At 46.1% G+C, this 27,030-nt stretch overlaps 7 protein-coding genes across 7 annotated transcripts; 3 read left to right on the top strand and 4 right to left on the bottom strand.

Moving 5' to 3' along the window:
- Positions 1–5,100: 5,100 nt before the first annotated feature.
- On the top strand, positions 5,101–6,509 carry N7458_000198 (metallophosphoesterase family protein; the record flags this gene model as incomplete). Its single annotated transcript, XM_056903592.1, has 4 exons — positions 5,101–5,233; positions 5,293–5,747; positions 5,819–6,099; positions 6,149–6,509. 4 exons carry the CDS (start codon positions 5,101–5,103, stop codon positions 6,507–6,509), a joined length of 1,230 nt encoding a protein of 409 aa, XP_056771359.1.
- Positions 6,510–14,261: 7,752 nt separating this feature from the next.
- Positions 14,262–15,188, top strand: N7458_000197 (uncharacterized protein; the record flags this gene model as incomplete). The annotated part of the gene is made up of 2 exons (XM_056903591.1): positions 14,262–14,312; positions 14,382–15,188. 2 exons carry the CDS (start codon positions 14,262–14,264, stop codon positions 15,186–15,188), a joined length of 858 nt encoding a protein of 285 aa, XP_056771358.1.
- A 526-nt stretch (positions 15,189–15,714) lies between these two features.
- N7458_000196 (uncharacterized protein) lies at positions 15,715–16,594 on the bottom strand (the record flags this gene model as incomplete). Its single annotated transcript, XM_056903590.1, has 2 exons — positions 15,715–16,325; positions 16,390–16,594. 2 exons carry the CDS (start codon positions 16,592–16,594, stop codon positions 15,715–15,717), a joined length of 816 nt encoding a protein of 271 aa, XP_056771357.1.
- An 862-nt stretch (positions 16,595–17,456) lies between these two features.
- Positions 17,457–18,894, bottom strand: N7458_000195 (uncharacterized protein; the record flags this gene model as incomplete). Its single annotated transcript, XM_056903589.1, has 4 exons — positions 17,457–18,032; positions 18,090–18,185; positions 18,251–18,656; positions 18,707–18,894. 4 exons carry the CDS (start codon positions 18,892–18,894, stop codon positions 17,457–17,459), a joined length of 1,266 nt encoding a protein of 421 aa, XP_056771356.1.
- Positions 18,895–19,821: 927 nt separating this feature from the next.
- On the top strand, positions 19,822–21,484 carry N7458_000194 (cytochrome P450; the record flags this gene model as incomplete). Its single annotated transcript, XM_056903588.1, has 3 exons — positions 19,822–21,200; positions 21,256–21,400; positions 21,452–21,484. Coding segments are annotated over 3 exons (1,557 nt in total), but the record flags the coding sequence as incomplete, so codon positions are not given.
- A 617-nt stretch (positions 21,485–22,101) lies between these two features.
- Positions 22,102–24,223, bottom strand: N7458_000193 (Zn(II)2Cys6 transcription factor; the record flags this gene model as incomplete). The annotated part of the gene is made up of 4 exons (XM_056903587.1): positions 22,102–22,923; positions 22,983–23,856; positions 23,901–24,092; positions 24,144–24,223. The coding sequence occupies 4 exons, from the start codon at positions 24,221–24,223 to the stop codon at positions 22,102–22,104; spliced, it is 1,968 nt and encodes a 655-aa protein (XP_056771354.1).
- A 692-nt stretch (positions 24,224–24,915) lies between these two features.
- N7458_000192 (uncharacterized protein) lies at positions 24,916–26,679 on the bottom strand (the record flags this gene model as incomplete). The annotated part of the gene is made up of 4 exons (XM_056903586.1): positions 24,916–25,648; positions 25,708–26,203; positions 26,262–26,346; positions 26,488–26,679. 4 exons carry the CDS (start codon positions 26,677–26,679, stop codon positions 24,916–24,918), a joined length of 1,506 nt encoding a protein of 501 aa, XP_056771353.1.
- Positions 26,680–27,030: the final 351 nt, after the last annotated feature.

The raw sequence follows: 27,030 nt of genomic DNA, 5'->3' as shown, positions 1-27,030 counted from the left end.
GAAGGACAATTAGCGCATTTCAATTAGCGTATTATATTATCCAATAGGTTATCGGACTAAAATATTCGATGTGTTATTGGATATAGGGCTCCACTATCTACTAAGTCATCAACGCGTGTTTTTCTACACGCGTAACCCCCTACCAACCTGCCTACCAACCTGCCTACCAACCTGCCTACCAACCTGCCAATAAATCTGCCATGGCTCCAAAGAAATCTACTAAGGCTACACGGAAGCGCACGCTTGACGAGATTACTGCCGAATTACCTACTAAGGAAGAACTCTCTCGGCAGCTAAAGCCCTTGATCCCTTCCTCCGAACCTCCACGGCTGCACCTACCTACTAGCATTGACCTAGATAGCCCATACGCGATCTTTACACTCTTTATTAGCGAAGAGATTTTCGATCGTATCAGCCAATCTACCAATGCATACGCGCAGCGAAATCTAGCGAAGCTAGCTACCACTGCCACTACTACTACTACTCGCGCGTGGAAGGATACTACAACTGCAGAGATCAAGGTCTTCTTTGGTATTCTTATTTATATGGGTGTTCACCCTGAGCCACGCATTGATCTCTACTGGGCGCAAGATAGACGAGAAGGACCACTACATACTCCTCCGCTTTATATGACCCTTAAGCGCTTTGAACAGATTAAGCGCTATCTTCATATATCTCACCCTGACGAAGATGAGATGCGATCGGAGAAGGATAAGAAGCAGTGGTGGTATAAGCTAGACCCTCTGGCTTTCTTCTTCAAAGAGGCTGCTGAAAAGCACTACCAACCAGGTTCTAATATCTCTATCGATGAGACTATGGTTCGCTGCTTTGGCCGTACGAAGCATACTGTCAAGATGCCTAATAAGCCAATTCAACAAGGTTATAAGATCTTTGCCCTCGCAGAACATGGCTATATTTGGACATTTACATGGAGTAGCCGCCTATGGGGGATCGCGGAGATGTTTAAATATGAAGGCCTTAGCCCTACGGCAAGAATGGTGCTTAAGATGGTCAAGAAGCTTCCTGGCCTAGCTAGTTCGATGGCTAATCTTCCTGCTACCCCTATGAGCAATTCGCATACCAATCTCATGGCCAATTCGATGGCTAATCTTCCTGATACCCCTATGAGCAATTCGCATACCAATCTCATGGCCAATTCGATGGCTAATCTTCCTGCTACCCCTATGAGCAATTCGCATACCAATCTTATGGCCAATTCGATGGCTAATCTTCCTGCTACCCCTATGAGCAATTCGCATACCAATCTCATAGCCAATTCGATGGCTAATCTTCCTGCTACCCCTATGAGCAATTCGCATACCAATCTTATGGCCAATTCGATAGCTAATCTTCCTGCTACCCCTATGAACAATTCGCATACCAACCTTATGGCCAATTCGCCGGCTAATTCGCATACCCTAGCACCCTATATTGTCTACTTAGATAACTACTTTACCTCGGTAGCCCTTTTCAAAGAGCTTCGAGATATTCAATGTGGTGCATGTGGTACTACCCGCCCTCAAAATGGGATACCTTCTCAGCTCGTTGAGCTAAAGGATCACATTAAGACGATCCCATGGGGTACACTCTATGCAGCAGAGGCTGAAGGGGTTCTATGTCTTGCTTGGCAGGACAATAATATAGTCCTTCTACTATCTACTATCCACTCGCCAGAGATATACACTCCTACTAAGCGGAAGCGGCCATCACCAACCTCTACGAATGCAGCTATCTCGCGTATACCTTTTGGTGATGAGATAACTAAGGAGCTCGAGATTCCTACTGCTATCAATGACTACAATCACTATATGGGTGGTGTGGATATTGCAAATCAGTATAGGGCTTCTTATGAAATTCATCGAAAGTGCGAGCGTGTCTGGTTCCCTCTGCTTTTCTTCTTTATTGATGCTGCAATTATTAATGCTTACCGCATTCAATATATCTTTAAGAAGCAACAGGGGGCTAGTGAGCTATCTAGTCAGCTAGATTTTCGGCGAAAGCTCTACCAGCAGCTCTTTGCCTTTGCACCTTCGCCAGTACCAAGGCCAGTACCTGGTATAAACCACCAGCGAATTCAATTCGATAGGCGAAAAGCTTGTGTGTGGTGTCAGTATAAGAGAGAAAAGGGCAAAAGAGGCCAACAGGCCAATCGGTCAAGATCTGGTTGTTTAGAATGCGGCAGTGTAAGCCTATGTGTAAAAGGGCAGTGTTGGGACGAATTTCATAGAATTAGCTAGTCGATTAGGCCTGATTAATTACCATACTGAACTGTGACCGCGATTAGCCAATTAGTACGCGTTATTCATATACGCTAGTATAGCCTAGTAAAATACGCTAATTGTCCTTCCCGGACGGACGAGGGGATAGGTCGTGGAGAAAGGTCATTATTCCACGATATTTCCCTGACTTCCCTGTACTCCTCTGGTGGCCTTCCAATATTCGTTAGGTGTAATAGATTGGAGATAGGCGACAGTGAAAAATGGATTCTCAGCACGGAAGTTCCCAAGTCAAATAGAAATGATGGTCTAGGCTTTAGCTTAAATGCTTGCTCTCAAAGATCGCCCTGGACGTTTCCATGCATCGCACGCCATGCAAGCACCCAGGAACCGTGAAATCGTTTGTATATGACCTGACTCATAGTCAAATCTCTGCTCTGTACAGTCTTGTACGATCGGCATGGCTCCCACAAGCAAGTCAGAGAGCAAAGCGTGCCAATGTGAGATAACCCTAAGGAGAATCCCAAGCTAAAAGGTCAGAACTTGAATACCAGAGATGTTTGAACTTCTGAGTGACTCGAGTCGATAACTTTCCGCTCTGTGACTCCCAGTGATCAGAGCTTCCTTGATCTACTTGGCCAACCAGTGCTTCGGACGGTGCCTGGTCACACAGACCGCACAGACACCTCCCTAAAGCTTCTTGTCTGCGCTGAACAGCGATTGTAGGGTTAATCTTGCGAGGTTGAACCAAACAAGGCTCTGCCAAGAGAATTCTTTGTTAGATCAGCCGCTCCCTCGACCGAGAGCCTAGGAAGCACGCATTGTATTTTTCACTATCCAGGATGCTTCTTAACAGACCCTGCCATTTGAGCGAATTACTTTCCCAATATCAATTGTAATTATTGATGCGAAACAAAATGTCAGAGGGATGATCACTAGTTTCCCCTTCTCCATGCTGTTCCTAACTCCCAATTATCATTTATTGCCTTCTCCACCTCCGGCACACTCGCATTTTTCCAGGATCCTAAATCTCACAAACAATTCCAGGTACTGGAAGCTCGCTGACTCCAGAGGACCACAAGAATGGCTTTAAGCTAAAATATTCATTCAAACATTAAGCACAATACTCATTGTTAGATAGAACAAAGCAATGTGTTGATTGATGGGTGATGTCGGTAAACAAAGGCGTATAAGGTAGTCGCAAAGCTATAAGATCTCTGTCTCTATTACTCCCTTGCAATTCTACAATATTGGAGCTTCCCAAATAATCCAGAGCTATTCTAAACCCCGAAATCGGTTCTGTAAAGCCTAGCCCGGGGAGTTATGGCATCGAACCAGAACATCACAGTGTTTGGAGATAAGCGGGTCAACTTTGTTAACTCACTCTTGCTTTGGAGTGAGAAGCTTTCTCGTCGAGGCCAGAGTGTTCAGGAAGCTGTGAGATTTCTGCATGGCTTCGAAGTTGATTTTGACCGATTCCGGATCATAGGAGAAGCTGAACGCCCAAGCTTCTGCTTCTTGTTAAAGTGTCAAGTAATCACCCACACAATACTGGACTCAATCGATACACTGAGAACCGGGCGTGTATTCTCCCCTCGTGAAGTTGCAGAGATCCTGAGAATGATTGCTCAGCACATCGGCAGACTCACCCTGAGTAAGCAGGAAAACGTGGATCTATATGCAGAGCACATGGATCGAGAGACGCAAGTAATCAACACGATGTGGCAATCGATAGCGCCGTTGATGAATGCCAAAATTGAGAGGTCACGAAACAAATTGAAGGAAATTTGGGATCGCCTCCACTTTGCGATGCCTGAATGCGATTGTTCGCAATGTTTAAGAGTTTCTCGGATGCTGTGCAACGGAAACTTGAGGATCTCTATGTGACTACTACCATTATGTATCAATTGAGCCGCAGGCTGCTAACACCAGTCTTCATACATGTCAAAAAAAGAATTTTTTGGGATTTTGAGGTCAAATAGGGCGAAATTAGCTTAGAAGATGCATTGAGAAAGAGAGGTAGATGAATAGGCAATGACCAAACGGAGAAAGATTAGTAAACTACATTGAAGAGCTTGTAAAGCATTTGAACTTTCCCATTGAGCGCGATGTATAACGAGATGGCACCGTAAGGAATCCGAACTATATGACTGCTAGGCAGACTACAACTTCCAAATGGGGCGATATGCTGACTACCAGACAGACTATACAACTTCCGGATCGGGCGATATGCAACCCAGTAATACGATTATTGGCGAAAATAAGGGGTAATAGCAAAGAATCGACTCCTATGAGGTCAGAGATGCATCTTTCCAAGTCGAGAATATAATAAGTTCATTAGGGCAGGCAAAGCGAGGATTCGGTATAATGTTTCATTACCGATGTGGGCGTTGAAACCTCCGACCGGCCCGCTCATACCAAAATCACTGAACACACAAGATCTGCAGAAAACAGCAAAATGAGCGCAAAATTGAAAAAGGGATTATTAAAAATTGTAGATCATAGTTAACTAGTTAGTAAATTATTCGTATCCAAAAATTAGGTATGTCAGCAGAAAGCCCACTAAGTTCTAACCACAGTAACTACTGTTCGATATCTGAATTCATGGCTCCGGCTAACTTAGTCGATCTCCGGGATCTTATCACCGCAATACCGCACTCGGATGCTGACCGGGCGGGGGTCATGGTGATCTCAGCCCGTCCAATTCCGGCGATATGCTACGTCAAACTTCCATTTTGGCAAATGCCCAGACAAATGCCCAGAACTCGTAGGTAACGAAACATCATGACGTTGATGACTTAGCTTCGAATTCGAAATTTTATGTATAGAGCTTATCTCATATAAGATGTATGGAAGCAATTGCATCCATTGTAATTTCTTCGACATGCTATTCAAGGACGGGACTCAGCATATCATGAAGCTTGCCCTCGCCAGCCGACAAGACAGCCCACGGCTTCGGTTTACCAGTAATGGCACCTTCCAGATCTCAGTCTTCAGTGATCTCCACTTTGCCGAAAGTATTCAACCTCTAAATATCGTGCGACTTCGTGAAACAAGTTTTACTGACTCGCGTCAGGTGCAACACTTGATTTAAAGACGCAGAATGTCATGTCAGAGGTACTGACAAGTGAAAGTCCACAGTTGGTAGTTCTGAATGGAGACTTGATATCCGGCGAAGCTGTGAATGGCTCAAATCCAGGCCAATATCTCCATGAAGTTGTGAAACCTGTAGTGGACAAGGACCTACCATGGGCATCAACTTATGGTAATCATGACAGCAATGTCAATTTGGACCCGATGCTGGACATATACAACCACGAGATAAAATATCGAAACAGCCTGACAACAAGCATGCTATCATCACCTAACTCTGGGATTACGAATTACTACTTGCCGGTGTATCCACATCAAGGATCAGATGAAGCCCCTGCGCTGATTTTGTGGTTCTTTGATTCCAGAGGAGGTCATTATGCAACAAACAGAGTCAGAAATGACCTTTCTGGTGCGAGAGGTGACTGGGTGAATACAGCGGTGTGACTATTGCCCCTTGCCAAATACCATGGTTTTGGCATTCGAAACCCAATGTCTGATAATGAAAATAGGTGAGAGAATGGTTTACGAATCAAAATGCGAATTTGACTGCAAAATATGGCAAAGTCATTCCTTCGCTTTCCTTTTACCATATCCCTGCACATGCCATGCTCAGATATCAAGACGACGGCGTTAACCGCCGAACTACGCCTGGTATCAACGGCGAAGTTGTGGTGTCACAAGGGTCCGGCGACACTGAGTACTCCGGGCAGGACAGTCAGTTTATGCGAGCTCTTCTCGATACTCCCGGATTGATAGCAACGTTCAGTGGCCATGATCACGATAATGACTGGTATGAACGGGCACTTGATCTTTTTCTTTTTCTGTTCTAACCTGTACAGGTGTTTCAAATGGAATGGCAGCATTGTCGATCAGAATCTTACTGGCAATGGTCTCAATATGTGCTACGGTCGACACACTGGCTATGGAGGATATGGTGATGCACTTCGCGGTGGACGCCAGATACTTCTAAACCAGGAAGCCATGGAGAAGGAGATAGAAACATGGATTCGTCTGGAAGATAATACGACCTCGGCCGCAGTCACACTCAACGCAACATATGGTCAGGATCAATACAGAGAGGTGACAGTAAGATCGATGCGGGCTTCAAACATTGCCAGCAGTCATCAAGGGTCTGTTTTGCTCCCCTTTGTTGTACTGTGGATATTCTTTCAGGCATTTTTTCATTTAAAAAGTTTATAGATTATAAAATAGACTCAGTTCTCTCTTGGTTGATTTACATTCCCCACGTGTTCTTCAATTACTGTAGTTTCTACGCTTGGGGAGGTCTTTAATGTTCCCTGGACATTCTGAAGCGCCTTCTTATATAGACCGTGCCGAGGAAACCATTAGAAGTTGTGAACTCCTGCGCTGGATGTTCAGCTCTCAGATTCGCTTGTCTTTCTGCTATTATGTGATTTCAAGTTTTCTTAGCCACTCAACTTAAAGTTGTCAAATTCACCACATCTTTCAGGGGCTAGAACCCCTCCAGCTATAGAAGATCCCGATCACTTTTTCTTAGATTTTATCATTAAAGCCGATAGTGGGAGTGCAACAGCAGTATGGCGTTTTGCATTACCAAGGGGCTTGGCGGCTCGGCGATGTTGTCATCTTACCGGAATTACGGCACCTTAAGGTCAGACTGTGATCTATCGCCCCACCAAACATCTATACTAGATGGCAGTGAGCGAATTCTCTCAATTCAGTGTTTAATGCCCTTTGGTCGGAGATATCGCTATATAGCAAAGAAATTCTGTAGTCAGGATGACACTCGGAAACACACAAAGAGAATATTATTGCCTTGGTCCACCAAAATTCAACTTGTTCGTTGGATGTCTGCTGGACTGCCTTCACGGCATCTGTACGGAGTACACCTTGCTAACTAGGTTCTGGCCATTTGATGGTCCAGGCCTATTCCCCGCAGCCAGGATCACCAACTGGTCGCCTCGGGAGCGCTAGGGTAACGCAGATTTCTGAATCATATCGTCTCTCAATTATTTCAGACCAATTGGGTATCAAGAAAGAAAATACAGAAGAACAAAAGCAAAAAACATACAACAGCCAGGATTCGCATGTGGTCACCCACCATACTACTAACTGGCCGGCGTGTGGCTTAAGTACGGCTGAGCGGACGGGAAGCCCTGTTCTCCACACCCTATGGTCGTATGTACTCAAAGCTCACAAAAATAAGTTTAAGTAGTGATCCAAGTCCTAGGTTATCCATGAAATACTTCCACTCTTTGATGACCCTTAGCGCCCTGAACCCCCTCAGAGTAACCAAATAGCTAAATATCGAGGCTAACAGTGCAAAGCTATATTGGACATAAGATATAGAAGTTTTAAATGGAAAATGAAGCCTATATCAAAGCAAGGAAACCTTCCGAACGTCCAGATGACTGAATTATCCGAAATTCATCCCGGGCTGTCCCAAGTACGTGTCTACGTGTCTTTCTTTCCCTGTTTACTGAATCTAGAATTTAAGAAACACCATTATCATTTCTTCTGCTCACGGCAAAATAATCAGGATTTTTCATCAATCATCATACTACCGATAAGCATAATTAATACCTAGCTCAGCCATCGACTTCCAGGCATGTTTCATATGTCTTGTCGAAATCGATGGCTTCAGACACTGGCTGAAGGTTAAGGGGAGAACACGCAGGCTGAGAGGTCAAGAGATGTAAGATTCAGAGTGTATGGAGGTCCAGCACCTAGAATTGATTAGTCAATTGGCAATATAGAAGGATCCTCAGATGATATTACTTAGTGCCAGGGTGTAATTCACGCTGCAGGAAATGCTTTGATCCGCGGCAAGTCGGTCCGCAAGGCCATGACTTTTGACCAGATCCGCCAGATCTTTAAGTTCCGCTCCGCTTAGTCTCAAAGTCTTCACACTTTGATCGTTGGAAGCGGCGTTGACGTAAAGGAAGAAAGGGAACAAAGCACCGAATATAACTTGGGCCTTCATCTTGATTAGATTCAGCTGGTCGCCTTGAAAATCGGTAGATAATAGTGCTTTGAATAGCTGAAGATCTCAGTATTGTGCGCTTTTCTGAAGAAGGAAGAGACCAAGGGCTTTCATAGAGCTTTATATCTTCAGCCTGGATTGTTTAATTTTATTTCGATCGTGATTGATATCATTCTTTTGGGGTAAGCCTTCCATGAGCGCGTTACACTGTATACCCTACGACGGAGGACAGAATTTATCGGTGGTTAAACCCGTTTCACGATTACGAGAGTCAAATGGATTCTGTCTATTATTTCTGAGAATTGTCCACTATGTAGACATAATATCAGGGGTGGAGTGAAGAATCCTTCGCAGAGCGGCATCCCAGTTTGTCATCACTATATCCTCTGGATATTCTCAAATTGAGAATCTATAAACTTGGGATGCCGTGTGTTCCACGACGACTTCAAAGTCAAATGAATAATGCGAAAACCATAGCATGTGATACTATTACGGCATTGGGTAAGACTGTACTCTCTTTCTCGGTGTAGTAAGCTATTTTTTACTTTTATTGGTCTCATCCCAACTTCCTTGCTTACTGTAGAAGCAGTTCCTATGTCTCTGGTTGGTAGATATGGATGCTCGCCTCCCGTTGAATTGAGCTAGTGGGTTTAGGGCATGTCTAACAGACCTTACAATGATTGATCGAGAGTTAATCACGGAGATATATTATTGGGCTGTACGCAAACTGGCCAAATTGAAGCATTGAGTTAGATAACCTAGTTAATTTCAACCTCAGAATCTAACATACAGGGGGTCAAGCTAAGGGCATAAGAAATGAAGCTCGGAAGGTGCTATAGTGCAAACAGTAGCCACTGCGATGCATGATTCAATAAGCGTCTGATCTGGCAATTAGGATTCTGGATGAAGTGCGGAACTCACCGCAGGATGATCCCAGTACGAAGTACTGCAATACACATTGGATAACAATAGGATCTAAGTTTTCGTCTGTTTCTGTACTGTTCAAAGACTCGAATAGTCTCTTCCACCCAGCTCCACTTAATTCAGCAATCGCTTGATGCTGAGTCGACTTTTGGGGGCCAATGGGTGTAGAAAGAGCAGCAGTTGACATCAAAAGAGGTCCCACCCACAAGGTATAAGACAGTGATTGGAGTTTCATGATTTTCAAGGACTGGTTCTGTGAGTGGCTGTTGTAGTTTCTTAGTTGAGCAATGATGGCGGGAATCCAAGCTGTTATATATCCACCGGAAAAGCCGAAAATGACCCCTTTCAGGTTCATCAATGATGAATTTGCTCTATGTATGTAAGAAAATTGGTTGTTGACCTGTATGTCTCTTTTTTGGAGGGTAACACTTTGCTTCTGTTGTGCGTGTCGGACGGATAGACAGGAGTAGCAGAAATTTTCAGCTTGGGAGCAGAAAAGCAGTGTCACATAACGATGATAACCAACGAGGGAGGTTAATTTCATTCAAGAAGTACTACTACTACTCCACAATCTATTGTTACCACATTCCGGAGCTTAATTTAGGACATGACGTAACACGGTATCACATCTATACTACTAAGGCAAACAATGCCACTGTCCACGCAATGTTCAGTCGTATCCCCGGGCTCGAAGTAAATTCCAATCGGCTACTTATTTTCATGTAGGAATTTCCACTTCTAACAATCTCGCTTGAGTACACACCCTGACGGCCCGAGGGAATCCTCATACCTTGCGATTTTTCCTGCAGGTAACTGTCACTTCCGAAATTGACATCCGTTTAGTTATATCTTATTCCCATTATATCATCTCATAGATTCCACACTGGCCACTGGATTCAATGATGACATAAGCTATCTGGAAGTTCATTGTCTAGGTTCGGTCATCTTACAAGGAAGCCGTTTATGGAAGAGTATTGAGTCCATTTTTTTCTCTCTATGTTCGTCGTTGGGGTTTTCTACGAGGCAAAGTCGGGGTGGAAATAAAACTCTGGATAAAACGGCAAGATTCTCAAAAGGCCTGCTACGCTACCAAAGTTCTTCCTGGGAGTTTACAAAATTGTGGCTTGAAGAGATGGCTTTCTTAGGCGAGGAGCCTCGGCTGAGTAGTGTAACCCAAGCACCTGACTGCATCCGGAGGGCTACGGCCATTGTCTTCTAGTCAAAAAGGCAGTTTTGTAATTATATCACCATATACATAGATCATGTGTACCAGACTTTACCTTTTGCTCCCCCCCCCCCCCCCCTGGGTCATTTTTTTCAGTTGAAGAATGGAATGAAGCACATTCGCAAACGCTGGCAGATCCACTATGTAGTAGAGGAGCCCTGTCAATTCACTGCAGAGGAATATAGCAATGGGGGATTCAATCAGTACTCTGACCTGTCTTCGTAACTGATACCTATATTAGAGCGATTTTTTTTTCTGCTTAACATAAAGGACGTGCATCCATGGATACCAGTGGTGTCTATGCGCGGACTATATATATTCTCGTTCTGTCCAGACGGTGTTCACACAGCTGCTGTCCATAAACCTGACCCTACCGAAGCAGAATGTAAGTATCCTTAAATTAAACCAGTTGTGACATATTCAATAAGAACTAATTGATAACCAAACCACATTCGAGGCTCAAAAAAAAGGACTCAACGAAACATATTCTTTAAGGATTCAGCATTTTAGATACCACGTATTTTGTTTTCAGAGAATTTAAGGCACATACGACCATAGGGTGTGGAGAACAGGGCTTCCCGTCCGCTCAGCCGTACTTAAGCCACACGCCGGCCAGTTAGTAGTATGGTGGGTGACCACATGCGAATCCTGGCTGTTGTATGTTTTTATTTTTGTTTATTTTGTTGAGACTCGTTGGAACAAAGCCCTTGCCACTTTACTCTTCGCCCCCTCGGCTAAACTTCCCTCTCTCCTAGCCTCTATGTTTGCTGTTTTTTGGTGACCTGAACTGATCCCGATCGTAGCTGACACTAGGATATAGATGTACCGTGGCCTCTAGAACCGTCTAGCAATTCTTGGCTATATCTTCTCTAATGGGGCAGTAAATATTCCAAATGTGAAGATAGATTCTACTAGCAGGGTAGAGGGCCTATTGACAGGTAAGGTAGAAAGCAACCAAGTCAATTTGTTACAAGACTGTTTCTTAGAGAGCCCCCGAACCTGCTCTCAACTCCACATCTTTTATATAGATAGTATTGGTATATTAGGTAATTTAGCGTCTTTAACGCGACTAGTAAGGGAGATACAAGACAGGTTAAATTGACGCGTAATCTTAGAAATATTAGGTTTCTTTTATACCAGAACTACTTAAGAGGCTTCTGCTAAGCGATCCGTATCAAAATTAGGAGCTCTAGGTATATTACGTAGTTAAATTGGCTGATTTTGTAGTATATTCGAAATGTAACGAAGAAGTTGTGATGACGAAGTAGTAGCGTACCTATAAGTGGAAGCGGTGGGTAGCAGTAAGCCTTTTTCGTCATTATTACCATCGGCTTGAAGCAAGAGGGAAACGGCAGAGGGGTAGGAGTGAAGTGGAAGGACGAGGTTGACCGGCAGTAACTGTATGAAAGACAATAACATAGTGTCTGCTCCCACATCACGAAATCATTCACTTGATCAAAATGTACAAATGCACATTATAGGGTAGGGCTTCACCCCTCTGGGTGAAGCATATTCAGGTGGGTGAACTGCCGCCTGAAGTCGCCTGAACCCGCCCAAAGGCCGACTGCGAAAAGCGGCGAGCCGCCCCACGGCCGAACGGTGGGCGCTAGGTGAGCATAGCCGTATGGCTGTTGTAGGTTTTTTCCCACTTTTTTACCATCCTGGAAGGATTGTGATGTTTTTGTTAACGTCTCTATTCTGCAACTTCTGTTCCCAATCTTCTCGAGATGCCAAATGCAATGATTTGTCTTGCCATTAGACCTCCACTCGCGACCGCGTTCAATTACGGACTTTTGCTGTTGCATACGCAGCCGAGGTCAGACGCCCCTTGCGGCCCAAATAAGGCAAAGAGTATCACCTCGGGGGATTACTGTATCTCGCGCACCATACTGGCATCCAGCCTTAGATATCCAACCAAATATTTGAGCAAAGCAATCCTTTGCTGCTTTCTAGAGCATTTATGAATATCTCGCAGTAAATAACGTGATGATAAATGTGAGTGTCGCGACCAGCGACGCGTCAGGAAGGTTACGAGTCGTGTAGAGCTGACAGGTCTAAAGACATTGCTCACCGACATCCCGGTGCCTTTCAATCTTACACTTACGAAAGCCCCACCGTCCCACAGGATATGAATAATGGACCTACATACTACGTACATATCAAGCAAATAACCCAAATTATTAGCTGTAGCTAAATTAAGAATGGGGCTATGAATCTCGGTTTCCAAGGTAGTTCTCCCCCGATACTCGAGAAATTTATTGATTCGGCCAAAGCTTGAAAAGACTTGGTTGAAGGAGTGGTATTAAATCAATCAAATCGTGGTCTTTACAATATCTACCTTTGAATCGTTATCGCCCCTGAGTGGAGTAATACGAAGGAGGCTGTAGCGCCAAGGTATCGCCTCTATCAGCTGTCGAGAACGCATACTCCTGCTCGAATCTTAAATGCATGCATGCCCTCATACACTCTGCAATGGCCATATCTATGGCGACCAGCCCTGCTAGGTTACCAACCGAGCTGACCGGAGGAGTGAAGGATGGCAACGGCGGCATATGCACGCGAGAATATCTTTATAACCGAAGCCATGCGCTAGGTGTCTAGGAATTCGCGAGTCGTCGAGATGCAAAGTTTGACTGTCGGACCGCGGCGAGTTTTGACAGCTAAAGGGATTTGTGGTGGGTGTGGGGTAGTACTTCTGTACTACAGATGTGCATCTTCAGCCAGGAAGCCGAGGCCCACATGAGTTCGCAGTGTCTAGTTCAGTGGCTTGCAAGCCACCAACTTACCCTGAATATGGGTCGCTTTCAATTATTTATGTTGTTTGTGCAATAATTGAGCCAACATCCTGTAGATGGGACATAGCGCGCATTCCAATTTTTCATGCTTTTCGCCTTGGAAAGAAAGGGGTAAGAAGACCAATAATAATGGCTCGCTGCTTTGCATTAGTCCTCGGACGCGCACTGAGCCACGGTGGAGGCTTTCTTCATTTGACTGGTCATGGCAAGTGAGAGGTCATCTTCTGCGAGCGAAGGGGTGTCTAATGACAAAAATGGGGAAAGAAAAGTGGTAAGATCAGTTTTATCACTAAATATACGGACTACTGAAATCAGCTTACACTTGGGACCTCAAAATAAACTAGAACGCCAGTCAGGAACATGAGGTCTATAATCAAGGACGTACATCGAAAGCGAGGCAAACTTGAGCCCTTCGGGTATTTCACCCCTGATCGACAATGTCACGAGCGCAAAAATTCGATATGGGGCCGGGTGTGGTACGCTAGTGGAGAAGCATGAGAATCAGGCCAAGTATATTTGCAGCTAGTGGACCAGTAGCGGGGCTTACCGTACACTTTGAGTTCGACTATGGGGTATCAAGTCTGTTAACTTTCAAGGCCTTCTCCTCCCCAGTTGAGATCATAGCAGAACTGGTCAACCAAATCTTGTGAGCATCAAGAAACGGCCAATCATAATTTAGTTATGGGGTTGAATAGACCGGTCTGGTCTCGCTGTCTCACCCTTTTCCTGCTTGCTGACCGTTTGGAAATGCAGATCGACATTGGATTTGACTCCTCTTCTCGTCGTCGGGGGCTGCAACACTGCGGTCCAAAGACGCTGTCCTTGCTGACTCGGCACATGTTGTCCGTAAGGCTCTTGGCCCTACTCCATAGACGAGAAGTACATTAACATTAGCCTTCCCAGGTCTCTCTTCCGATTTCTCCAGCAGCTTCATTCTCTCGTTAGCCTTCTAGTCACTTTTTTTGCTGTTCTCAGCGTCCATTCGTTCATCACGACACACTCTTTTTGACAATCCACGTATATTTACGTTTCTTCCGAACACAATGAAGCAGTCTATTTTCACTTCCCTCGTCGCTCTGGCGGCTTCTGCCTCTGTAAGTCACAAGAATGGCTGGATCCTCTCATCATTGAATATGGCCCGAAGCTAATATGATCTTCCGCAGGGCGTCTACGCCAGCGAGAGCCTGATCAGTGTTCCCGTTGGCCTCTGCGCCGCCATCCTTGGTGATGCCAAGTGCAAGCAGCAGAGCACCACAAACGGTCTGATCAACGTCCCAGTCAATGCCTGCCTTGCTGCCCTTGGAAAGGCCAAGTGTGACCAGGCCTCTACCTCCAGCAGCGATGGTGGTTCCCTGATCAACGTTCCCATCAACATCTGCCTGGCTGTCCTTGGTGAGGCTCACTGCAACCAGCACTCCGACACTGGCAGCGGTCTGATCAACATCCCGATCAACGTGTGCCTTGCTGTCCTGGGAGAGGTCGATTGCCAGGACTGCTCCACCTCGACCCTCACCGTTGTCGAGTCCTCTACTATCTCCTCCAGCGTCCCAACCGGCTCTGTCACCACCACTGCCGTCGGTACCTCTCCTTCTGTTTCCGGTTCTTCCTCTTCTTCCCCCGCTGTCTCTGGTGTTACCGGTCCTAGCTCTGGACCCTCTGGTGTCTCTGCCGGCCCATCTTCCTCCGTTGGACGCCCCACCGCTTCGCGCCCTGCCACTGTCACCGTGACTGTTCAAAGCACCACCACCATCTGCCCTTCTGGTTCCGCCGGTGCCCCCGGTGGCAAGGCCTCCTCCATCCGCTATGTGCCTTCCCCTGTTCCCACTGGTGCTTCTGGCGCCGGCTCCGGCTCTAGTGGAAGCGCTAGCACCCCTTCTGCCAGTCCTGTGTTCAACGCGGCCGGCCGTGCTACCCTGTCTGGGGTTGCTGTTGTCTTCGGCGCTCTCTGCGCCGTTGCCATGCAGATCTAAGGATATAATTAGTCCTGCGTAGCAGACGAAGACAGCATATACTGGTGACGGGTGATATGTGCATTGTCATTTGCACATGTTGATACGTTGCTCTTCGTGCTGCACATTCCAGTCCATCGTCCCTTTTTTTCTTCTATTCTTGATGGGCAGAATTGGCCATAATTCAGTAAACTTAATTCTGTGATACCTCTCTCAGTTCGGTCCATTACCCTAGCGTTTCACGTTGTCCATGTAGATACGAGGAATTTCTTGCTTGTATGACGTTGACCGATTATTCAATCTATTTTCTATTCTTTCTTCTATTGAGTTGAATTCAATACTTCCAATCGATACCTCTGGGGCTGAATGTGGGCATTTGAATTATATGGTACCGGAGGCTGACACTCGTTACGAAAATTAGTTAGTTAGTTAGTTACACCAGAAGGTCTTAGTCATTCAACCCCATCTGGTAGTTAATAACTAGTTATAAATCTTCATGGTGTATTGCAATTTGGATTGATAGCCGAAGTTCTAGGCACTCTAAAGTTCACACTTTGGCCGGTTGTGTGGGGTAAAATAGTTTCCCGGAGACCTCGAAAGCCCGAACTACGTATTTACAGCCTCTCACATTAACCTTCTTCTCCGGGAACCCCCATGAATGCTGATCAAGGGCGTCAAAGTCACAGGTGATTGACGGAAGATCAGAATGGTTGGGTCCCAGAGCGTACTTCGCTCTCCAACGACCATCAACGAACTCTTCTGATTTGGCACTCACTTCACCACCGACAATCTTCCGCTTTCTCTCCGAGCCGCTCATCTGATCCGTTGCCCGAGGCCGTGTCTGTTGTAAAGCCAAGTACCTTCCCTCTATACGAGCCAGGAAAGTTTTGAATCCTTGCTGCAAATGGTGGCTCGGGCAATCGTCCTCGGATTCCAGGATCCACGCAGTGGGACTCTCGACTGCGTCCATGCCAATCTCATCCTTCGAAAGATATCTCCATAATTCCTCGTACTCGGTAACTGGATTCCCCGATAAATCAGGGCGGGGCATCGCGCCAGTCTCCAAGTCATATCCGTTGGGAAGGGGTATGAAGGGACATGGGTCGCTCACATTGAAGTTGCCATGCGAGTCAATTGTGTGTGTGAAGACAATGCGCCCTATCAAAACAATTAATCAAACATACTGAATAAGAGAGCCTGAATAAAAGCAAGCGATACATACGAGGGTTGACATCCTTCACAGTGCATTCGCCAGCGATTGCCCAGTCAAGAGCACCGGATCCTTTGTCAACTCTCAAGTCGACGTACCACTCTCCCACGGTTAGAACGAGTGTTTCAGTGTTTTCAAATGGCGGTTCAGGCAACCATCGCAAGGATACTCTGGTCGATGCGTACGATTGTGACAGACGGCGGTAATTGGATGACATTGTGTAGTGACGAATTCTTAAGTTATCGAGACTTGGCAAGTGGCTTCTCTTGAGCTGACTGTCATCGACGAGAAGCCGATTGCACATGTCGCCTTATAAGAAATATTTAATGAGTATCATCATTATATACGTACTCAAATATACCAACACAACACACTGCCGCTTCACAATTGGAGTCGATCTCCACAGGTACCCCGCATCCTTCGCTCGCTGGCGGTTGCTAATTTACCAAGTTCTCCTCACAGACACATTTACCTTTCTTTTGCCTTTTTGTCATCGGGAAATGTCCAATGTTGCTTATGTTTATCATACGGCTTACGTTTCTGTTTCACCCATTACCCCTGAGGTACGCACTTTTGATAGTCGGAACTTTTGAAGGCACTTCTTAGCATAATCCTACTTTAGATTCAGTGAGGGGAAAAAGGTCTTTCGGAAGAGATTTACCTAGCATTACTGTTACCACCACAAACAAGGGTATCTAACAAAATGCCGACAAATTATTTCTGTGAACAGAGGTATATTGGGCTTCCGAAATCGACATAACGCGAAGGAGGAATAGCATAAATGTAAGAACATGACAGTTTGGGTTCAATCACTAAGCAAGCAAGTATATTTTCAACATCAGAATAAACATAATGATTGAGCAGAGCCTTCAAGATGTGCTTGTTGTGGGCCCTTCAATCTTCTGGGTAAAAGTGATTCAACAATGAGAAGACGCCAAAGATAAGAAAGCAAGAGACAATAAGAAATCAGACAGTCTCGTCACATTTGACTCTGTCTCCACCTCCTCCATTTCTGACAGATGGTGAGGGAGTTGATGGGGATGTAATATCCTTAGCTCTGGAGCACCAACTCGCAAAGCTCATGGTGGAACGTCCAACATGCCTTTAACGTAGATTGTAGGCCCAATGCTCGAGACACCTGGATCCGATGGCCCGTAAAATGGTTGCGGGACTGCATTCCGCACGTCTGATTCCGGCAGAGAGGCTTTCAGCGTCGTCAAGGACTCAGTCATATAAAACAAGCCAAGATTATCAGGGGCCGTTGCAGTATACAGGATACGTCGCATCCACATTCCGCTCAGTCGGTAGTCTTGCGCCGGATCAAAATCATGCTGTTTCATGATGGTTTGTACTGTGACCCATTTACCAGCAGGCAGCATCCATCCATGCCCTGGGAGTGTTGATCTGATGTTGTACTCAATCAGGCAGGTCGGATCAACGGCAGTATTTCGACCGGCATTCAATGAGTTGATATAGCACAAGAATGGAGGCTTTGAGCCTCCAGCGTAGGCCGTAATTCGCTGCACGTCATCCTGGTATATGATAGGCATAGAGGACCCTGTGTCGTCTAAGAACTTGCGATGCGAGGAAAAGTGGGAAAAGGGAGCATTCGAGACTGGACTGCCAGCGCCAGGAACCCTGAAGTGGGTATCAATCTATTCACTAAAATTAGTATCAAGTACAAACACATCATATATGCTGAGAGATCTCACCTCATGTTGATGAAGGAGCATCCGCATAGGACGGATCTCACATTTCCATGCAGGGTTATTGTACGCAAGCATGGGAACGGCCCCAGGCCCATTTAACTTGGATCTGTGTCAGAAAGATACTCGAAATCGGTCTTAATAGAACCTCATGAAACAAGGCTTACACCTTCAACCCAGAATGACTTTCCACCGCATTGTGCGTTGTACCTTTTGACATCTTCGAAGGTCATATCGAATTTCATGGGCCCAGCCATGCACTTTCCAGCCGACCAGTAAGAGACCTTCATGTCCTGCCAAACCAGTGTGCCATTTCTATAGCCATCTATCAGTGCGGTGACATTGACGAGCTGAGTAAATGGATCTCCCTCGGTCTCGAGGTGTTCCTTGATGACCTCAAGATTCTCCACACGCATCGCAGCCTCCAAGCTCATCTTTGGATTCTCTGATGCTTTCACTGAATCGACTTTGTTTTGGATTCCTTGGTACACCGCTAGTTTCTTTTCCCACCACTGTGGCATGATGCCATCATGGATTCTGTCATGACAGCGCTGAATGACTCTCGCAACATCTCTATATACCGCATTAGCAAAATTGTGTGCGAAGACCGAGGTAAACCCCACTTTTCATCGATGTCTTCGTCCTCTCCATTCCAGCCCCCAGGCACTTTCTTGTAGTCAGTGATGGGAGGATTAAAAGGAGGATATCGTTTGAAAGGCGCTGGGGAAAACTCTTCAGCGAGATTCCTTATTCTCTTCGCTCGCGCAGCGGCGCGATCGGGCTGTACACGAACTCTCTTGCTTTCAGACATAATCAAATGAATTCTCAATTGAGACTTGGAGGAGGTACAGGTAGCAAGAGTTCAAAGATAGACTTGTCGATAAAAAGGTCCCGTTGTAGCTTGATATGCAGTTTTCAAGGCCGTCTAGAAGGAAGGCGTAGGGCAAGAATTTAAGCATTCACTGGTTTGATTTGAAGCAGCACAGAAGTCACAAACAAAGAATGGCGAGCTATCTCAACCCTTCTAGGAGTCCACCATTGAGAGACATGATTGTGAACTCTGAAGACAAAGTTGTTTCAGACAGGATCAGTGCCTTAGCCACAGGAAAGGAGAGAAGAAAAATGAACTTGATCTTGTGGTTTCATTGTGCTTCCAAAGCAGACTAGGCCCATGTGCTTGGTCAATGAATTGGGATGCTCGAGACGTTCCTCATTGCTGGCTTTATTTCCCTTCGAGGTACTTCACAACTGTTCGACTTGAGAGGGAAATGAGTTGAACGCTGCTTTTTGATTTCGCGAAATTTTCCAGCAGTGAGTAGTCCGTAAAGAGAATTAAACATCGAAGGTACACTGTGAATGCCTTATCTTGGCACAAGTTGATTCACCAAGCTCCAAATCAAAGGAACAGCGGCTGACTGTCTACCTTACAAGATTTAGCGGAGGGCCGGAAATCGGCTCTCTTTGAGAAGCCGATTGCTTTCCACCGTGGCGGGGGTGGGGTTCAACCACTAAACTTACGACGAAGATTTCGCTGGCGCTTTCCTTGCCAGAGCCCTGCTTTTTTTGCCTTCCTTTCCAGAGGTTCATCGAGTGGAGCTTCGCTGGACCCCTCACCTGCTACAGGCAAAGAGTATTAAACCAGAATGTCTCTTAATTAAGATCTAGTGACCAACCCTCCAAGATATTTCACTCATCATTGTCCAGTTAACCCAAACCCTCAAAAGTCACGAAAGTATAGAAAAAAATCATGTCTCTCGCGGTCGGCGCGATCGCTGCTTGCGTCATTGCAGCCTTCATTCATCACCTTTGTTTTTTGGTTTTTTTCAGCCCCCTGTCTAGAATCCCAGGCCCTCGATTATTCGCCTGGACTGGGGCGAAACTTGCGTATGAGGACTACAAAGGCACTCGAACCCGCAAAATCCACTCCATTCATGTGGAATACGGTCCCGTTGTCCGCATTGGTCCCAATGAAGTGTCGTTCAACAGCATTTCGGCGCTCCGGACGATCTATGGCGCTGGGAGTGGGTTCCAAAGAACCGGCTTTTACAAAATGTTCGAGGCGTATGGACGAAAAAATATGTTCTCGTTCTCCACGGTGAAAGAACATGGGGAAAGAAAGAAACTATTTGCCCACGCTTATGCAAAGTCTGTCATGATCAAAGGAGATAACGCTACGATGGTGGAACAAAAAGCCAAATTGTACTTGGAGCTCCTCGAAAAGGACGGTCCAACGAGCGAAATATTTTCCACCTTGCACTACTTTTCCATCGATAATATCACCGAGTTTCTGTATGGAAAATATGGGAAAACATCATGTCTAGAGGGGTCCAAGAGTGATCGTGAACTTATCGAAGATATCATCGATGTTTCTCGGCGCAGGCTTTCGTGGTACTCGGTCCATTTTCCGGGGTTTACCAAGTGGCTCTATGCCCAGAATGGCATTTTGGGATGCGTTACGAGTCAGTTTTACCCCATGCAGAAGCCCACGACCTATTCCGGCATCAGAAACCATGCGATGAAAGCCTGCCAGAAATTTGGGTCGGCGCCCGACAATGAAAAGATTAATGAAAAGTCTTTAATCGCAAGATTGTGGAATCAGCATGCCTCTCGCAAGGATGGCGGGCTGGATGATCTCGACATCGCGTCCGAATGTGCGGACCATCTTCTCGCAGGGATCGACACCACCAGCGACACATTGATGTTTTTGATCTGGTCCCTCTCGCGGCCGCAGAATACTGAATTCCAAAAGAGGTTGATTGAGGAGGTCAAGAACATACCCGAAAGAGACTTGAATGCGGATGGAATCCCAAAGACGGATGCTTGCGACAAGCTTCCCTACGTGGATGCAGTGATCAAAGAAACACTTCGGCTGTATGCCCCCCTACCAGGGTCTGAGCCACGCTCACTTCCCACAGCCACCACCATTGATGGCTACTCCATCCCAGCCGGGACCACAGTTTCAATTGCTCCATACACGCTTCACCGAAATCCCGAGGTCTTTGTCGACCCACTGAAATTCAACCCGGATCGCTGGCTAGAATCTTCGGCCGACTCGGTGAAGATGAAGCAGTGGTTCTGGGCGTTTTCTAGTGGAGGAAGAATGTGTATCGGAATGCAGTAAGTCCCGCCCCGTCAACAGCCTACATAAGGTCTACCTGCTAATTTTGTGTAGCCTTGCGATGGCTGAGATGACAACCCTTGTTACTGCAATATACAGAAACTACACCACGGCCACCAAGGGTGGGTTTGATCTTGTTTCCCCAGGTATTACCGCTCGTTATGAAGTCTTCTACGAGGAAAGCTGTAGCGGAATGAGGGTGAGTCTCAGCCTATTTACCTTTTTAAATATTGCGCTGACTTTATTTCAGGAGCATGAATGCCAGGTTGAGTTCTCGCGTCATGTGGGAGCACTACTGTCGGCTCAGCATTGAAGAAAAGATACGGACATTCTTGACAGAGAAAAGTCCTCTGAACAGACCAGTTAAGAACATGTGCGGCTTTTATCACATTTTTTGTTCGTGTGACAGGGAAGATTGAGGGCCGGACGTGGACATTCGAGATGATTGTTAAGGATTCTGTCAAATACGAAATTATGACCAGAAAATATACTTATACATAAACAGCATATAGCGGGTTTGTACAGTCAACGCCCTTGGGCCAGAGCAAAGAGCCACCAAAGACTAGATACGGAGAGTGAAGGCAGCGATGGAGATGCAAACGAAGCAGCAGGCTAATGTGAGGGCTGATTGAGGACATTGCGGGCGTTTTTGTACTGTTTTGGGCTGATTTGGGGGTTAATTTTATATGGCAACGCGCCGATTTCCTATGTATCTACTGTTTCATGCGCGGGTCTGGCGTTCGCATCACTCTTGCTTCCGCCGGAGGAAGCGCCTGCATAGCCATTACGCCACTAGTTAGGCTGCATCAGGTTAATATATTGATGGATTGATTGATTGATTGATTGATTGATTGACCAAAGACTAGATATTGGCCAAATCTGCGGTCGTAGTATGCGCCATCAAATTGGTAGGACTAGAATCCCCGACTTTTCAAGGGCATCCTTCCAGGTGTTGACATTTTCGTCCCTGTCCATGATATCCCAAAGCTCCTGAACAACCATCCACTGCCTCCTGAAGTTGCCGATTTTGTACTCTTGTATTCGTGTCCACCATTCTACCCATGGTTGTCGATCAAGTGCTTCACAGGATGCAATGAAGGCGGGCCAAGACATGGGTGCCGTTCTCTTGTCCCCTCCCATATACCGATCCTTGAGATCTTCAGCATCGGTGAGGTTATTTAAGATAAAGCGGACCTCGTCGTCTAAACTTTTGGGATCTTCGTTCAGAACGGTCCGATAGAAATAAATCAAGACAGCACTGTGAAATGCGCGGGCTTGGCAACGGGCTATTTCGCTCATTGTATTACCAGATCCCATCAGTTGAAATTGCTCTGAACAAATCTCCCAGGTAAGTATATCGACTTTCAAAGTCTCGCATGCTTCAAAGAATTCGATGGGTATATCGCATCCTCGATAGGTTGAGATGCATTCGGCCAAATAGCAGGTCCTTTGTAGCAAATTACCAAGGGTTGGGGTTATTCCATAAATATATTCGATACTCGTGTCTTCCACGTGGAAGTAAGGTGCTTCGTCGAATTGATTTGCGGGTTTTCGGGGCGGAACGAGAAGCTTAGATGAAGTCGTTCGTGCAAGGAGTGTCAGAACATGGCAAATGCTACGCACTTGATTGCTTGGATCATCGATGTCCATTTGAGCAGAACTCGTCAATTGCCGACAGCCATTCAAGTGAATTGGAAAGTCCGAGTCTTCTCCTGTAATCGTCTAGTTTAATCTGTTAGACAAACTGTGTGCATAACGGTTCTATACGCTGAAATACCCACATCAATTGTAACCAAAGAGAGCATTGCCGTTAGGTATGCTGTGTACAGCTTGGAATCCCAGGGATCGAGAATGGCAGAATTCAAAGCCTGGAGTGATTTCGCCCGGTGTCGAAGGCCGAGCTTGTGAAATTTTGCAGAACCTCCCGTCACATTCCGGAGGTGAAACGCAGCTGAAGATAGAACGCTATGAAAGATCGCGGTTGAGACTTTGAATGCCGGGCCCGGAGACTCGTTGAAAGCAAAATCAGGGCAGCCTTGCAAAGCGAATTGGAAGTATGTGGTTCTCCATGGATTTCCTGGATGAAGAACTGGTTGCAGAAGCTCAGCAACATGCTTCGTGTAATGATACATGAGCATAGATATGTTCGTGTCTGGGAATAAGGATCCCCTAATATCCATCTGAGGTGAGAGGGATCTTGTGAGACAGAAATGTATCTTATTTGCTGGGGTTTCGCAGGTACGGTTCAAACCAGCGATGACTAGAGAAGTGGATCTTTCCCAATATTTTGATTCCTGTTGGATCTGGTCCAGAGTTATATTATTGTTGCCTGTGAGGGCATCATCGAGCATGGGGTTGATGATTGACGCTGAAGTCTCCTGAGGAAAGGCTGCTTCATCAATGAGCATATCATCTTCATTGCTACTCCAAAGACCACTCAGGGCACTATGGATATTTTCTTCTTCGACACTTCTTGAATTGACTGTAAATCTCAAATCTGAAAGAAATTCTTCTGAGTGGTCGGCGTCGATTTCAGCAGGCTGTGAGTGAAATATCGAGAAAGGCCCTACTGTGATGGTATCTAGGCATGGAGAGACTGTGTCCAGATGGGATAACATTTGATTTATTTCTTCATCAGGAATGGAAGGTGAGGTGCTGGAGGGATCTAATCGTATGTATCAGCAACTCGAAATAATAACTGAGGACTGCGTGCAGACTGACCAAGTCTAATCTTTCGGCGTTGAAAGCCATGAGGATTCTGATCCTTTGTAGTCACCCAGCACAACTTGACTTGATAGCCCTCACACTCCACACCTGCTTTTTCGCAGGCAGCGCAGCCGTTCTCTTGCCGTTCATCGCACTTCACCTTACGAGACCTGCAGGTCCAGCACCTAGAATCTGTTAGCGAACCAGTTCCACTTTGGTTCAGCCGTTAAAATTACCCGGTAAATGTCACAGACTTCAACCGGGCCTGTCGTGCGCGTGGGGCACGCTTTGTGGTTGTTTTCGCTATCGAGCTCATGAATGCAATTTCCAACTAGATTTGCCGATTGCGCGAGATTCGACGGCCGGTCAACTACTTCATAGACTGGTATTTCCTCCGGATTTTTATGGGCTTAGATGAGCTCCATGGTGTAGACAACGCTATGACGCTATATTGAAATGTTCGTTCAGTCGAGATCATCCATGAAAGAGGAGTCTGCATTTCGCTCGAGGCGGTCCAGTGTGGGGTCGATGGAGACTGCGGGGAGTAAGTGAGTCATTACTGCATATCTCGGCAATTGTTATCTCTGTATGGAGTAGGGCGGAATCAATGATAGCGGGCAGATACGGAGCTCAAAGTTTCGGGACCCATGACAAATGAATTGATAGAAGTCTAGGTTATCAATTGCCACGCGGGGTTGATACTTGGCGGTCGCTCAGACTTTCGCCAAGCCAAAGGGGTTTCCTGAAGCAAGCAGGAGCCAGCGAGACCGAGACCCTGCGGCCATTCACGGCACAGACCTCTTTCGTCTGTGGTCGTTATCAATTCTGGAGTCTTCTTTCTATAGCTTCTATAGTACTGAATTGGCTTTGTCCCCTTTGCTTTTGCACAATCTTATCAAATTTATTCACACATCGATCGATATCCATGCTATCTCCCAGTCCAACCGCTCATTCGACCCGCTATGCCGGACAATTCCCGATATGAAAACCCTCTTCCCCAAACTGCTCCTATTCCATGTGTTCGAGATGTGGCCCTTTGAAGTTCTTCCTGCCATGGATGACCCACCAAGCGCCGACCAAAACGGTCATGCCACAAGTGATCACGACTGTATAATTCATGGACTCGGCATTCGTCGGCAAACTGTACGGGAAAGAGTAAATCACGAAGGAAACCACAATATAGGCACAAGCGATAGTATTGACCAAATAGCCATACTTGCCCATCCAGAATGGCCCAGGCCGAATACTCTTGCGGCCTGTCAAAAGATGCGGCAGAATCGCAAGGAGATATGATAGCGTAGTCAGTAAAACGAACGAGCCAATGAAGGCATTGAATGCCGTCAACGATCCCACGTATATGGCACCTGTACAGGCGACAAAAATGCCACAAGCCAGAGTTGCGCTCAACGGACTGTGCCATTTCGAGCTGACAGCTCCGATCTGCCGAGCAAATGGAGTGGCTCCGTCGCGACCGAGTGTATAGATGGTTCGGCCAGATGTGATGTAGCAGCCAATCGTTGCACAGAATATTGGGGAGATGGTGCAGACCAAAAGGCCCACAGCTCCAGCTTTGGATCCAGTCGCCTGAAAATAAATATCTCCTATCGGGCAAATGGACTCTGTGCTCATGATCGCTGGCAAGTCGTTGATTGCGTAGAGTAAAGCAACCAGGTAGCAGAAACCAGTGGCAAACCCGATCGTCACTTGGCAAGCCAAAGCTTTGGGGATGTTCTTAGATGCTCTAATAAAGAGAGTGCTCTGTTAGATAATGACAGAACATCCCATGCACCGAGTACTCACTGAGGAATCTCCTCCGCGATATGTGTAACACAGTCAATCGCTCCGATTGCGAAGGCACCGTTAAGCATACCAGCAAGGAATGTAAAGCTATTACTCGAATAGCCGGTCGTATTCTGCCATTCTTTCCAAACAAAATCGTTTGATGCGTAACCAGGATTCTTCTTGCCTGGAATTATGGCACAGACGATTACGTTGACAAGGAGGCCGGCCACAATGAAGAACGATCCCAACCGACTGATCAGGGGCAGCACTCGTTGCATGAACATCACAATAAAACAACATACCCAAGAAATAATCAAATAGCAGACAAATACATGCCAGCGTTGAGGCTGGTACTCTGGATGGTACAATGCATACGCATAGACAATCATGCTGCTGGTCATGGAGCAGTTCCCTGCCACAGCAAAGTTCCACGCCAGGCCGTTTAGCCATCCAGCGAACCAACCACAGATTCTGCCATATTGAGGACCTGCAGTGATGAAAGCCCAGTGGTACACTTGGGTCAAATGAATTAAATTTCTAGAGCCGTTGATAAAGAGTTTTTGATCACTTACCTCCTCCGGAAGCTGGAATTGATGAAGCGAGCTCCGCGATGGATGCAGCGATGGGAGCATAGAAGACGGAGACAACAGCACTGCTCTAGAGTAAGAATAAATTACTTCAGATGTTTTGAAGAGGCTCACAATTCGTATAGAATACCAGGAGGCCCTCCATTATACAACGACGCAACCTTTTCACGTTAACGGAGTGAAATCAAGATACCATGACCAAGTGACTAACAATTCCACCTCCAAGCACAGCCCATGCATTTCCAGTTGTGATTCCGGTAGCACAAGCGCTGAGAAGATTAAAGCTCTTTGCCAGTACTGGAGTTTGGCTTCCGACGTTGACTTCAGCATCAATCTCAGATCCGGAGTGGTGCTTCGAGGCCTCGAGGTTAGAGTCCTTCTCTCCAATATTTGAAACAACCATGACGGGCAATATTGAGATATTTTTTTTTTTTTCAAAAAGCGAACTTGATTTGAAACGGTTGAAGATTCTTGCACACAGCGCGCCATATATATCTACTGAATTCTACAACTGTAGCGTGCCGTAGAACGACTACCCAGTTATGCTTCCACTCGACACAAGATGTTTATCTCCTCAATATCCGAGCAATCTCTCCTTCCTCGCTCAGTGCTACCAAGAACAGTATATTCATTGATATATTGCTGAACCTAATAGTCTCTAGCTTGCCATTTGATGAGAGTTCTGAGGAGATAAGAAATGCTTCGCTCGCCCCTGCCAATTCGAAGAACTCTCCCCTCATTTACCGGTGCTACC

Source organism: Penicillium daleae, assembly GCF_028827525.1.
Source record: "Penicillium daleae strain IBT 16125 chromosome Unknown utg000001l_segment0_segment0, whole genome shotgun sequence".
Classification (NCBI taxonomy): domain Eukaryota; kingdom Fungi; phylum Ascomycota; class Eurotiomycetes; order Eurotiales; family Aspergillaceae; genus Penicillium; species Penicillium daleae.
This window is presented reverse-complemented; position numbering and strand designations above follow the sequence as displayed.